General features: G+C 44.1%; 1 protein-coding gene across 2 annotated transcripts; it reads right to left on the minus strand.

The window, feature by feature from the left end:
* Window positions 1-186: 186 nt before the first annotated feature.
* Window positions 187-14,716, minus strand: epc2 (enhancer of polycomb homolog 2 (Drosophila)). 2 transcript variants are annotated; one of them, XM_049594338.1, is made up of 14 exons: window positions 14,343-14,716; window positions 9,783-9,942; window positions 9,431-9,576; window positions 7,446-7,652; window positions 7,009-7,157; window positions 6,732-6,843; window positions 6,200-6,403; window positions 4,148-4,231; window positions 3,924-4,042; window positions 3,566-3,834; window positions 3,294-3,412; window positions 3,024-3,180; window positions 2,650-2,917; window positions 187-1,030 (listed from the first exon to the last, which is right to left on the minus strand). In XM_049594338.1, the coding sequence occupies exons 1-14, from the start codon at window positions 14,493-14,495 to the stop codon at window positions 961-963; spliced, it is 2,217 nt and encodes a 738-aa protein (XP_049450295.1). In that variant the 5' UTR covers window positions 14,496-14,716; the 3' UTR covers window positions 187-960. The 2 variants fall into 2 exon arrangements, with proteins under 2 accessions (XP_049450295.1, XP_049450294.1); XM_049594337.1 differs by having other exon boundaries at window positions 3,294-3,415.
* Between the last annotated feature and the right edge of the window lie 437 nt (window positions 14,717-15,153).

Raw genomic sequence — 15,153 nt, forward strand, 5'->3', positions numbered from 1 at the left:
ACAAAATAACTGAAGCTGAGATGCAGCAGACAAGTATGGAAATATCTAAGTACAAACTCCTCATCCTCGTATTTAAACACACTGATTGTACAAACAGGATTTTTAGTAAAAAAAAAAAGGTTAAAAATCTGAAGCATTTATTGTTTTTATTTACAAACTTAAATAAACCACAATGTTTAAGAGCCATCAGTGTGATGCATTTTTATTTCTCAGCATTTTATATCTGAAACACAAACAGAGCGAACAGAGTGTGTGAACCAGCCGACACACACACTTCATGATTCATACTGACGGACAAAATAGAAACAGTGAAACCTGTCAGAGCTTCAGTTCACACACATCTGATCAGCGTCTGTCCGACTTCACCTCCGACAAGTTTAAAAATATAAAAAACTTTTGTATTCCAGCTGCAGATCCGCGTCTGTTTTTACAGGATGCATATCTTTATTTCAATGTGGGTGTAAATGATCAGAAGGCCATGGAGAGATTCTTCAAGAAACATTTAAAAAATATGAACTAAATCATGACGTCACAGAAACATCCTTACATCTGTCAAATTAAGTCCATCTTTGGAAAATGATTTTTAACGAAATACAAAATGTAAACATTACAAATAAATAACCAATCAGAGCGAAGATACAGACTCATCACGGTCCAATCAGAGCGAAGATTCAGGATTTGTTGTGAACCAATCAGAGTTGATTCTGCAGTCACATGATGATAATCTGATTCAGAAACTAAACTGATGAAACAAAACCTATTTTACATCAAAATACATTTACAAACTGTACAACAGTAATAATAATAATTATAATAACAATAATAATAATATCATCGTCCACACTAAAATGTTCTGATTCTTCTTCTTCTTCTGGAGGTCACGGCGTGTCACATTCACCGGTCAGACACTGTGGAGGAGGAGGTGATGGGAGGAGGAGCAGGGGATGATGGGATATGATGTTATGTGACCTCCATTGGCAGCGTCGTCTCCGACAATCCATTCAGAAGTCTCTCTGACTCGTGAGAATCTCTGTCAGGAAAATAACCAGAGTTATACATCAGCGATGACATCACTCATGACATCACTTCCCCCAGTTTGCCAGCAGAGATCGTTTAGGTGTTTCAGATCAAAGATAAAAATAAATCAGGATGTTTTACTTAAACTCTGTTGTCAAAGTTTCACTGATCCTGATCCTCCTGATCCTGATCCTGATCCTTATCTTTTTCCTGATCCTAAATCTGATACTGATCCTAACCTTAATCCTGATCCTGGTCCTGAACATAATCCTTATCCACAGTAACATGCTGCTGTCCATGTTGGTTGACAGAACAACAGGTGTACAAGTGTATGTGGGTGACGTTTACATGGACAGGTGTACGTGGGTGACGTTTACATGGACAGGTGTATGTGGGCGGTGTTTACATGGACAAGTGCGAATGTGGGCGGTGTTTACATGGACAAGTGCGAATGTGGGTGATGTTTACATGGACAAGTGCGTATGTGGGTGATGTTTACATGGACAGGTGTATGTGGGTGACGTTTACATGGACAGGTGTATGTGGGTGGTGTTTACATGGACAGGTGTATGTGGGTGGTGTTTACATGGACAGGTGTATGTGGGTGGTGTTTACGTGGACAGGTGCGTATGTGGGTGGTGTTTACATGGACAGGTGCGTATGTGGGTGGTGTTTACATGGACAGGTGTATGTGGGTGGTGTTTACATGGACAAGTGCGTATGTGGGTGATGTTTACATGGACCGGTGTATGTGGGTGACATTTACATGGACAGGTGTATGTGGGTGGCGTTTACCCGCACAGGTGTATGTAGGTGGTGTTTACCCAGACAGGTATATGTAGGTGGTGTTTACATGGACAGGTGTATGTGGGTGACGTTTACATGGACAGGTGTATGTGGGTGACGTTTACATGGACAGGTGTATGTGGGTGGCGTTTACCCGCACAGGTGTATGTAGGTGGTGTTTACCCAGACAGGTATATGTAGGTGGTGTTTACATGGACAGGTGTATGTGGGTGGTGTTTACATGGACAGGTGTATGTGGGTGGCGATTACCTGGACAGGTGTATGTGGGTGGTGTTAACATGGACAGGTGTATGTGGGTGGCGATTACCCGCACAGGTGTATGTAGGCAGTGTTTACATGGACAGGTGTATGTGGGTAGTGTTTACATGGACAGGTGTAGGGATGGGTCATGATTTTCGAATTTCGAATAGTCGTTTTATTTTTGAAAAATCGATTTTTCGATTATTCGAAAAATTGTTGAATAGTTGCCACGATTTTCGAATAGTGTTTTTGCTTGTGCTGCCCATCCCTAGACAGGTGTATGTGGGTGGTGTTTATATGGACAGGTGTATGTGGGTAGTGTTTATATAGACAGGTGTATGTGGGTAGTGTTTATATGGACAGGTGTATGTGGGTAGTGTTTATATGGACAGGTGTATGTGGGTGGTGTTTATATGGACAGGTGTATGTGGGTAGTGTTTATATAGACAGGTGTACGTGGGTAGTGTTTATATGGACAGGTGTATGTGGGTGGTCTATATCTGAACAGATGTACGTTGGTAGCATTTACCTGGACATGTGTGTAGGCAATGTTTTATTCCACAGGTTTGTGTAGGTGGCGTTTACCTGGCAGTGGAGACTTTGGGCACTCGGTCGAGGTTGGCGGCGACGGTGGCGAGCTTTAAGGCAGACGTTGGGGGTGCGGAGGTTCGAGCAGTGTGGGGATGGGCAGGGGAGACAGCTCCCACCTGACTCCTCTGGTTGGGAAGAGACTGATGGGAGGAAGAGGAGGAAGAGGAGGAGGAGGAGGAGGAGGAGGAGTGGAGCGACCCCCGAGCTGAAAGCCCTGATCTGCTGAGAGACGAGGAGGAAGAGTACGGAGGCCTGAAGGGACCTGAGGAGGAGGAAGAGGAGTTTAACATCATCAAAGATGCAACACAGGCACACTGTAAAGAAGCATCAGTTAACCCTGTGAGGCTCTGACAGGTGAGGAGACTCACCTGAAGGATGGACTCCGTTGACGCTGGCCTTGTATGGTCTGTTCTCACTGTTGACGTGACTGTGAGCTGGAGGAGGAGCGCTGATCACTGCTGAGGCTGCAAACTGAGCACTGGCAGAGTCCAGAGTCTTTGAACTAGAGTCAGTGGACCTGGTTGACTAGAGACAGACCAGGACAGGACAGACCAGGATAGGATAGGAGATCAGTCAGTTTATTTTCATGTATGATTTATATTTCGTGGTGACATATATAATGAATATATATATGTTACCTGTGTGTTGTGTCTGTACGGAGCAGTGACATTCTGTCGCTGCAGCTGTTCCAGTTGTTGCTTCTGCATCTGGACCAGCTGCTGTTGGTGACTGTGGTACTGCTCCTCTGTGATGCCTCCTGCTAACACACACACACACACACACACACACACACACACACACACACACACACACACACACACATTCAGCGGGAGGTGTCCTGGTGGTGAGCATATATACCACAGTACTGAGAGAGACTGTGACTGGGACCAGGACCAGTTTCCTGACTCACCTGAGTTGCTGTGGGGTGACAGACAACAGGTGAGTCTTCTGTCCTCCATGAAGGACTCTGTGGTCCTCCTGCCGCCCTCCCTCTGGTCCTGAAGCGGTCTGGCTCTGAAGCACAGCCTCCTCAGGGCCTGGATGTTGTTGAGGACTTCAGTCAGGGAGGGGGCGCTGGTTCTTACTGGGTCACTGTGGAGGCAGGGACTGGTCCTGGATAAAGAGTCCAGCTGCCTCAGTGCTGGATCCAGACCTGAGGAGGCTCGGTCCAGGATGATCCTGACCACAGAGAGACCAACACCAGACTTCAGCTTCAAACAATATGTATCATTCTCATTATATAATGGATCATATAAACTCAGTGTTACCTGCCCCCTCGTCCTATCCTGCGCCGGCTCAGTCCTGTCCAATGAGGAGGCAGACTCAGTTCAGTCAGAGAGTGACGGTGCTCTGGATGTTCCTCTCCACCCGTCTGCTCCGTACGAGGCTGCACAAACAAACACACCTGTTTATTGTTGTTTATTAACCCCTGATGTGTAAACAAAAGTAGTTACAGTAGTACTAAGTGTAAAATAAAAGAGTGGAGACTCACAGAGAGGTATTGACATCCAGCTTTTCTCCTGAAGACAAAAACTCCATCAGGATTATTTTCCTCATCAGGTGAAGACGGAGGAGACTGAGGACACACAGAGACACTCACATTACATTATATTGTATTATATTCAATTATGTTTTATTATATTATAATGCACTCAGTATGGTGCAGTGTAATATGGTGATGACAAGGACTTCTGGCGCAGGAGGAGAGTTCACTCAGAACTTAAAGCCTTTTCTCAGAGTACACTGTGGTCGACATCAATGCTGAACATTTTCCATAGAGAAACAGCTGAACTAAAATGACTCAGAAAAAGTCAATATTCTACTCATAACTTGTCTAAAAAAGTAATTCGTTTGCCATTTAGAAATCCTGTACTGTCTTCTGTTTGAGGAACTTAGAGCCAGGCACACCATTTAACAAGAACAGCCCCTTCCTCACGTCTAAAGCTTATAAATGTTTTAACACCAAATGAAAATAGATAAAAAGCCATTCATGTGGGAACACTGGGTAAAATCAAGAATTAAATGCTCACATGAGGCACAATCACAACAACAGTCACAACATTAACACAAAGCTTCTGGACTCAAAGTAAAGCTTAGGTTGATAAACAGTGACACCTGCTGGAGGAAACAAGAAACAGCAGTTTGTTCCTTCTCTAAGTAAGATCTTAAAGGGAAATTTCAGTTTATTTCAACCTGTCTCCTATCGTCCTAAATTTGTTTCAAGTGACTAGTAACATAAAAATAATAGTTAGCATGTTAGCCGTTAGCCTAGATACAGCCGGGGCGCATAGTAGCATCAGACCTGTTAAAACGTAAGTGAACGGGCAACCTTCAAGTGCAAAGTTAGTCCACTAAACAAGCTTTTTTTCCACAAAGACCGTCTCATATCGTTAGGATAAATGTCAGAGAACATATAGAAAACGACATGTAAACGTGTTGTCTTACCTTACCGGTGTGCTGCCATCTTTGTTTACCATCTAGCTCTGCTTTCCAAAGCGCGGGCGAAATATAGCGAGAACAAGCAGCGATCTCATACCGTGCCTGAAATCTGACGAGAACAAGCAGCAACAGCTGGAAGGCAGAACCGGACAGTAGCCTGAAAAGTTCATTCATTTATTTTATGAAAGATTTATAGAATAATGGCTGACTTTTTGCCAGACTTCGACTTTGTGGAGGAGGAATTTGATTTTGCAGAGTTTGATGGCCGCCCTTATTTATTTGAGCCAGAATACACTGACGAAGAGCTTCGTGAAATTGAAGAACGGCAGAGGTGAGAGAGAGGCGCAACAGGTAGAGGACGAGAGAGGAGGAATGGCTGCTGCAAGGCTGCGTAGCTCTGGAGATTGGTGGTGTACCTGTGAATGCTGTGCCCCAGTGCCCACAGAAGAGGAATGCCTCTGTTGCAAGGAATGGGACTGGTTGCAGCCTTATTTTCAAGGTCTGGATGTGACCGAGGACGAGACACCTCCACCTGGAGTAGTATCCAGCTGGGCTTTATCTAGAGCTGGCGAGATTTCAGGCACGGTATGAGATCGCTGCTTGTTCTCGCGATATTTCGGCAGCGCTTTGGAAAGCAGAGCTAAATGGTAAACAAACATGGCAGCACACCGGTAAGGTAAGACAACACGTTTACATGTCGTTTTCTATATGTTCTCAGACATTTATCCTAACGATATGAGGCGGTCTTTGTGGAAAAAAAGCTTGTTTAGTCGACTAACTTTGCACTTGAAGGTTGCCCGTTCACTTGCGTTTTAACAGGTGTGGCGCTACTATGTGCCCCAGCTGTATCTAGGCTAACGGTTAACATGCTAACTATTATTTTTATGTCACTAGTCACATGAAACAAATTTAGGATGATAGGAGACAGGTTGAAATAAACCGAAATTAATTAAGAGTACAACTGATTAACACTGCAACCCTGTGTATACATGGTTAAAATACAAGGGCCTAACACACTGAGCAAACTGCAGAGACTCTATCTGAGGTTAGCTACAGCAACAAAAATAAACTGTAAAAGAAAATAAGGTGAAGATGAGGAGCTGACCAGTGGTGGTGGAGGACTGTCTTCTTCTCCGGAGCTGTGGAAGTCATACTGTTTGATGTCAGCCTTGTTGACGGTGAAGGGACCGAGAGGGCGACCGGGACGTCTCTGTGGAGGACACAACCTGTCCCGTCTCACGTTCTTCTTCTTTGGCCTGAGCAGGTCAAAGGAAAGCTCGTCTTTGACAAAGAGCTGCTTCTTCTGCATCTGAAACACAGACGGGGCAACGAGGAGAGTGAAACATTCATCTTACTGGACCTCAGTCACTGATCTGTATAAAAATGCTTTTACTTTGTGCACAAAATAAGCGTGCCACAAAATGACCATTAGATTCCTGACAGGTGTGCACCCGCTAATTTAAGATTCATCAGCTACGTTATCTGAGACTTCTGGGTGTCATCGTTTCTGTGTACACCTGAGGTAGCGTGTGCGCAGCGTTTGTCGAGAGGCCAATTTATACATGAAACAGAAATATTTCCACCATGTTTTCCTTCACTTGAGCTTTGACAGACAGGTGTATATGAAGTGTCAGTACCTTGATCTTGTTGCTGTTGTTCAGAGTAACTGGGGTGCTGTACACGTGTTTCTCCAGCAGAGGTTGTGAAACCTCTTTGAGAGTGTCTCCGCTGAAATCTTCCATCTGAAACCTGAACACACAAAAACATCAACATAACTTCAAACACATGAAACATGAACTGACCTCACCTCACCTCTCATCAGTTTAAAGAGTAATTTCACTGCTTTCTACAAGATCAATGTGAGCTTATTTCTCCACCTCTAGGGTTTGTCATGTGTTCTGTATGTGAACCCACCTCCTCTCCACCACCTCCAGAGTGAGGTGCAGCAGCTCCCTCTTGGACTTCTCTCTTCTCTTGATCATCTCCAGGATGGTGACAGTCCGACTGAACTCTCTCCTCAGCCTCAGCATCTTCTCGTACGACGCCTCGTCATTCTTACGGTTCTGAAATACATCAGAGGAACATCACAGTTAAACATAAACTCGACATCATTTTTATTAAACGCACCTGAGCTGATTTGAGTTTTACTTCAACTTTTTATATCTTAAAAGGACAAAATGAGACATGGGAGCTCGTCTCTTATGACTCTGTTAAAATGTCATTATGTGTTTTTTATTTCCGTTTTCTGACATTTTATTAATTTATATATTTTAAGCCTTCTGTTTATGAATCCAGAAAACAATCAGCAAGTTAAAATAAAAGCCACATGGCGGACAGAGAGGCGGACTAACCTTCCTGGTCTGCATCTTCTCGGTCCTCCGTCTGAAGGCCACGTAGGCGTCGTTGTTGGTGGAGCCGTCTCTCTTCTCCTGTTTGATTTGAGGAATCAGTGACGGACCCCGACAGTTCTTCCTCTTCCTCACCCAGTAATCATACACCGACTTCAGCAAGTAGTCATCCTCATTCAGAAGCAGTTTCGCCTCTGACAGAGACACCAGCTGAGGACAGAACCACAACCACAGAAATCAGATGAGGACACAATATAGAGTTTGAACGGGGTTCAGCAGAACGCTCAGGGTGACACCGACCAGGTTAGCCCTCTGAGCTACTGCATGCTAATTACGCCAACGACAGATGAGAAATGTGCAACATTTTTTTTTGCCAACACCAAATTATCAAACAGGAGCCAGAGACTGTCGTATTCTGTATCAGCTTCTGACCTAGTGAAGCCTCTCTTCCTCCTAGCAGCTTCCCCCGTCTTACTCAGCCTCACCCTCAGTCTGTGTCTGCAGCTGCCCCTGTCTCATTCAGACTAACCTTGGGTCGGAGTCTGTAGCTTCCCCCGTCTTACTCAGACTCACCCTGGGTTTGTGTGTGCAGCAGCCACCGTCTCACTCGGACTCACTTTGAGTCTGCAGCTTCCTCCATCTCACTCAGACTCACCCTCAGTCTCTGTGTGCAGCTGCCACTGTCCCACTCACACTCACCCTGGGTTTGTGTGTGCAACTGTCTCCATCTTTCTCGGACTCATCCTTGGTCTGTGTCTGCAGCTTCCTCCATCCTACTGGGACTCACCCTGAGTCTGTAGCTACCTCTGTCTTACTCTGACTCACCCTGAGTATGAATCTGAATCTGACATGGCAAACGCAGGAAAGACGCTGAATATTTTAAACTGTGTGGACCTTGAAATAATGACTAAGGAGAATTCTGGATCCCTATCATGCAGTGGCAGTTCTAGGCCAGTTTCAATGGGGGGGGCCAAGCTAGGGCCAGTCCTTTTGATACAGGGGCACATACAAGTAGGGTCAAATATCTAAGTCTGAACAATAAAATATATATGGACATATGTCCAACCCTGTAGGGGGGTCAGGGGGCATGCTCCCCAGGAGAAAAGTTTGTATCTTTTTGATTTAAAGGCATCAATCTGGTGAATTCTGAGAGCCAAGTTAGGATGGCAGAATATGCCTAGATTTCAACATCTTTGTGCTTTTTATATGTGAGAAATGTTCTACTTTTACTGATAAAAACACTAGTGGTATGTTATGGTAAAGGGTTACACTTAAAATACGGCTAAGGATTAGTGGTTAAACATTTCAGTAATCAAAAGAAACATGACTAACGTACTAATGGAGGGCTATTTTATTATTTTAAATCATGGGCAGACACAATATTCTTCGATCCGGCCAAGGTGCAGAGCTAATAGCGGTCATTCAAGTCCATGTAAGCTGTAAGGTCCACCAGCCACGGCCTAGAAGCGGCTCAGCGCTCCGCTCCGCTAAAAACACGTGCCAGGTCTATTTCTGATGGACGCCGCGCGACAGCACATCAATTTGCACAGACCAGATGAGTCAAACAGGAAGCCAGGTGCAGAAAAGACAAGAGTATCTGGTCAATTTTCACAATAAAACACCCATGAAAATTCCGGATCGTATTTCACATGTCTACATCAACATGGTGTGACATGTAACTTCCATGAGCCAAATGAGAACGAGAAAGTTTTCAGAGCTTACTTCAATGGTGCTGTGTGTTGCCGTGCAGGTTAAGAGCTGTCTTAAAAACAGCCACACAATACTCTACTCGTGTTTTCAGTGGGTGCGCCGCTTTAAGTGGTCCGACCGGCAACTGGTTGAGACGATTTAGTTCCGCGTTCCACGTTGCCCCTCCGACTCTTTGGCGGGGCGGACTCTGAGTTAAAACCGCCATTGCTATCCTGGAACAGTTGGGAATCAATGTCCTGGTGTGTGTTCAGTGTGACCTGGTGTGTGTTCAGTGTTACCTGGTGTGTGCTGGCCTTCTCCAGTCGATCCACCATGGTCTCAAACTGCAAAGGTTTGATCTCCATCTTTCTGTTGAGTCTGTTGAGCAGCGTCTCGTCCTCCGAGTCCATGTCATAGTCTGGCTGCTCCTGGTCCAGACCCAGAGCTGCAGAACCACAAAAAGAACACACATTTCCTGAACACCTGAACACACCACTGATTCTTTGAACATATCATGACTGGAACCAGTCTACCTGTCCCAGTCTACATCTGTAGGTAGAGATCAACATTATTTGGTCTTGATCCGATTCTGACAAGTAAACTTTGGTATCTGGTAGTGCAGTAGTGACTCTGCGGTGCAGGAGCACTCACGCTGAATGTGGATGAGCTGTTTGGGAACTTTGACCTCTCCTTTGTACAGACGGTCGTAGTAGGTGGTGTTACTCTCTGCTTCAGGGACAGGGATCACCATGTTCTCCTTCTTCTCCCTGAACACCTGCTGGGCCGACATCGCCCTCTGAAGGTGGTGCTCCTGAAACACACAAACACACACGATGAATGTTCACACCAACAATCTGGAACATTTCTGGATCTATCCGCCTCTCTATGAGTCTGATCTGGATCAGACATCTGATCTCAGAGTGTGACACATATAGACTACCTCTAATGGAGGATTTGAGACTCATGAGATGTGAGTGACATAGTATAACATATTAATATAAAATTCTTCTTCTGGTGTTTTTGTCAGTTATCAAACAGCTTCAGGGAGCTTCTGCACCCCTCTCTGTTGGAAGATGAGCTGTGTGGACTGCAGCTCCTCTTTAGGAAAGTGAGTGTCTTCTATGTGGTGATATTCTCCAGGAATGAGTCCTACAATCCAGAAATGAGTTGGCAGGTTCACACTTCCTGTTTCATCGTATTGAAGTCAGTGTGTTTTTGGTTAGATGTCTGAAACAAGGTCTGTGGTTAACACAAGCTGAAGAGACTTTCATGTTTTGCTATATGACATAAAATACGTCAGTGAATACCCCACTGTGAATTTAGAAGCTTTTATGGGTCTTAAATAAACACAGATGCTAACAAGTGGCTAAATGAGACTACAGAACTTTACAGCCTCGTTAAGTCATGTGAAAGAGTTTCAGAATCTGATCTCAGTCGGTTTCTGTGGTGGACGTGTTCACTGTGAGGTCATCTGAATTATTAACAGAGCTCGGTCACTGTTTAACACTGCGATCATCTCAGAAACGACCTGCACGGCTCAGTATGTTCTCAAGTCATCTGGATAAACATGTGGAGGAAGTGGTTTCCTTCATACATTAAGATAAGATCTGTACACCGCTAACAGGAGCAGTCTGATAACTTCAGATCCAGACAGGAGTCAGAGCTCACTGGAAGCTGTGGTGAGGATGACAGTGAATAAAAAGTTGCAGCGTTCACAGTCAGCTGAGCTCAACTTAATTTTACACCTGTGGAAGATTTTGGACCAACATTTATCTCTCTCTATATATATAGTGATGTTTTGGTGACTGGACAGTTGGATCTTTGTCATACGGACCTGCTCAGTTTACAGAACGCAGTGTTGATCAGGTGGAGGCTAATTTGATTCTTGATATGTGAACTTTGATGCTTTGTTTGGCCCAGGAGCATCTTGGAGGCTTTGCTGTTTTTATTCTGAAGGTTTAAGATTGTGCACTGATGCTGTTCTTCCATTTTTCATGCAAACACATTATACAAGTAAGATCTGGAAATTCTGAGAAAGCATTTTATTTGAACCTTTAGAACTTCAAGCATTTAATTATAAGAACATAACTAGGGCCCGACCGATTTAATCGGCCAATTATAGCCATTAGAGAATAAAAAGTTGGCCGATTGACGCCGATGTTAACACTTATATTTTCATCACTAATAAAATGCAGGGAATATGGTGTTTTACTTAGAAATGATGTCCTTGTGTTACTTTTTGCACTATTACCTACCTCTGTTAAATTGGCAATATTAAGAACAACTCTGGTACTGTGAACATACATGTGAATGTCTTAAAGGAGCTATATGTAAGAAATATAAAGCAAATAGTCGTAAAATCCTCCTAATATGTCACAGAGACTAAGGAGAATAATGTTCATATAACATACTGATCTCACCGACAACAATAGTACAGCCAGAATATTTGCATTTAAAAAAATATTTTACGGTCCGCAAATCATGTTTATGTTTTGAATTTGTATTTTGGCCTGTTGCACCACCCACCGCCGTCTACCAGTCACGCAGTCAGTAGAGTCTCAGCATCAGTTACAGTTACGACTGAGCTACAGCAGCACAGCAAGCAGCATTAGCAGTGTCCCAGTACATAGCATGAGCAGCCGGCTCCTCCTCAGCTGTATCCCGGCAGCAGCGTTAGCAGCAGAGAAGCCAGACTTGCTCAAAAGGTCCGCTGGAAAACCAAAGATCAAGGACACGGCAACGCGGCCCTGCCACGGCAGCCGCCCGTGGGCAAACAAATCAGTCTCCAGCGTGCCGCTGTCCTGCAACCTCGAATCTGTAGGGGAAGGGGGGCGGACACAACTCGCGGCAGTATTTTGAATTTGAGTGCAGTAACTTTTTTGGCCACATTCTTACATACAGCGTCTTTAATTCATATAGACTTTGCATGATTATTTTATTTCCCAGAGGTTTACTGCCTTTTTGCACATAATATTTTTGATTTTTTTGTGTTCAAATTGTCCATATGCTGCTTGTTCCACACAATTTCTGATAATAAAAGTATTTGAAAATAGTAAAATGTTCTTCCTTCAATTTATATCTTTGTAACGAGTGTTTTCGAGCAGGTATTTTGGGGGGTTAAATTGAAAAACGTAAAAATTTATATATATATATATATATATATATATATATGTGTGTGTATCTCGATTATCGGATTTCTTCATTCTATAATATCAAAATCGGCATTGGCCCCAAAAAATCCATATCGGTCGGGCCCTAAACATAACGTAACACTGTAGTTGGTTTGTCACGTAGTCAATAACTGTTTGGTATTGTCGCCTTCAAACTGCTGGTGGGGAATATAGCTGATTGCAATCTTACAGTCCCTCCTCAACTGAAGAAGACTTCTCTTTGTGCCTGATGATGGTCCAGTTACCAAAACTTCACAATAAATGTATTATTTTTGAAAGTTAGCAGTGTGCAGGTGTACGTCTGTAAGTTGTGTCTAAGCCTATTCAAAAGAGGCTGGGACACGCCCTATGACCTTGTGGGATGATGGGTTGTGACACATGCACAGTGGAACTGAAGCTATAATGTTGGAGGGTTACAGCTGATGGTGGTAGAAATAAAGGGACGGTGCTCAGGTGCTCTTTGAGCGTCTCTGTTTAGCCTCCTTGGCTGCACTCGGCCTGACAGACCTTTTGGGTACATTTAATTGGATGGCGGCCGATATACAATAAGTATTTGCATATAGAAAGGTTTTTTATGCTCTTTTATTAGAGACTTTTTCAGTAATTACAGAATTGTAATTTTCACCCATATCTTTACTTTCCAAAAATATTTTGACCTAAGGCCGACCATGGACACTGGGATAAATCACCACGATAACTGATGCTGAACAGCTGACCTGCTCTGGAGCAGGTTAACTTCCTGATGTCTGACAAATCAGATCTCTGAAGAAAAAAGTATCCATGGATGAAAGTCAGGAGTCTCAGGTAAAAAAGAGGAGCCTATACATTGTTATAGGTCAGTAGAATAAATGTCTCAGGGCTTCATTTCCACTGGTTTTAAAACTATTTAATCATCCAACTAAACATCAAAAAATATTCTGTACTAATGTCACATGTAGCCTGGTGATACCTACACGTAATTTAAGTCTCGGCCAACGGTGACATATGGATTGTATTTTCAGTATCTCCACATTTATGTTACAAGATTACAGAGTATTTTTTACATCCCACAGCGCGACATTTTACTTTCTTGTAGTCGCAGACACTTTCAGTACTATTTCATCTCATATGATATGAACATCTTCATTCATGGTTCTGTTGATGTCACTCGTCATTAACATCCTGCTTCTTTCACATGAACGTACTCGTAGATGGATAGGAAACCCAGAATTGACTGAACGAGTTGATAACCAGCTTTGTAGTACCGGTTATCCAGATGGACAGTGTTGGGGTTAGTTAAGCCAGATATCTAAAATATATCCTGGGTAAGTTGCACTGACTTCATAGTGCAGACCTCTGATTTCACTGAGCATGTGATGGAGCCTAAAGATATGACATATCTCCTGCTCATCTCTCCAACATCTGTCTGAAAACAGATGTGCACAGTATTCTTTTGTTCTCCACCAACATTTCTGTCAGGTGTAAACCGACACCTCCAAATCTACTCAGTGATTTATGACGCTGTGTGATGTCCTGTTTGTTTTTCTTTCTATCTAATCTAATGTTGTCGGATCAGCTGATTAAATAACGGCTCTATGTAGAACAGAGGACACACTGAAGCTGTCCTGGAGGCTCCACATTAAATCACTTCCTGTGTGTTTCTCCTTTAACTGTGGGCCTGTCTATCAACACACACACAGAGATATGTATTTAGTATGTAACTGTACATGTGGTCAAAGAGCTAATGATAATTATTATTATTATAACTGGACTGAAGCTAATGTAGCATTGATTAGCTTTCAGCTAGGTCGGTTGACAGGAACACGGAACACTTTGCGTCGTCCGTTGCCATGACAACTACGTAAAAACTTGAACGTCACAGCCACAAAGAGCGCTAACGCCTCAGTGGCGCTACGCTAACAGCGCACATTGTACGTAATGACTACGTAAACTGCGTACACTCACTCACAGTGGCCACAGCCTACGGACAGGACTGTACGTAAACACGTCATGAATCCCGCCGTAGCACCGAGCTAACGTGTAAATTAAAACATGTCCGTACCAGCTCTTCTTCTTTCTCCATCCCGGTCGGCATCTGCGGGACGGCCCGGTTGATGGACACGCAGTCGGTCAGGTCCGGCACGTCTCTGTTGCGGTACACCGGGAGCGGTTTGGCGGCGTCAAGCGCTCGCGCCCGGAACGAGAGTTTACTCATTGTTTGCGACAGTCCGAGGGAACGTGACTCCCGCCACAACCCCGCACCGATACCGGCGTCAATCGGCTCCGCACGCGACTGTTGGCGCCGCAGCAGAGCTCATCGGTGTCCGGTGCTCCGGTAACCGGCGTACGGGTTTAACGGGACGTTGGGGCCGTTTCTCCGGGCTGCTCTGATCCCTGCACCGTGGAAAACATGGCGGACATGTCCACACCAGCGGCGGAGCGATCCCGTCAGCCACCGCGGCGCAGCTCACTGAAACACACGCGAGACGTCACAGTGCGCGCGCAGCCCCTGAACGCAACATAGCCTACTATCAAAAATGTAATAAAGTTATTAAAAAAGAACCACGATATGGAACTGTGAGAGAACTTATGTCTGAAGGAACTCTGATAGAACAATGTCAGAAATCTGAGAAAAGTTTAGTGTGACAGAACCCAAATAGAACCCTAAAAGAACTCTGAGAGAACATTACTATGACAGAACTCTACTAGAACCCTAAAAGAACTCTGAGAGAACTTTTTGACAGAGCTTTAATAGAACTGTGGCAGAACTCTAAAACAACACTAGGGGAACGTCACTATGACAGAACTCTACTAGAACCTTAAAAGAACTCTAAGAGAACTGTATTTTGACAGAACTGTAATGTAACTCTAAT

This window comes from Epinephelus fuscoguttatus, linkage group LG13, assembly GCF_011397635.1.
Source record: "Epinephelus fuscoguttatus linkage group LG13, E.fuscoguttatus.final_Chr_v1".
In the NCBI taxonomy this organism is placed as follows: Eukaryota; Metazoa; Chordata; class Actinopteri; order Perciformes; family Serranidae; genus Epinephelus; species Epinephelus fuscoguttatus.

Bases quoted from the DNA above. Each gene is read 5' to 3' on its own strand.
- epc2 (XM_049594337.1), bottom strand. From the start codon at position 14,495: ATGAGTAAACTCTCGTTCCGGGCGCGAGCGCTTGACGCCGCCAAACCG. The intron at 7,158-7,445 runs GTTAGTCCGCCT...GATGTATTTCAG, and splicing joins AGAAGATGCAGACCAGGAAG to AACCGTAAGAATGACGAGGC. The intron at 6,844-7,008 runs GTGGGTTCACAT...TTGTGTGTTCAG, and splicing joins CTGGAGGTGGTGGAGAGGAG to GTTTCAGATGGAAGATTTCA.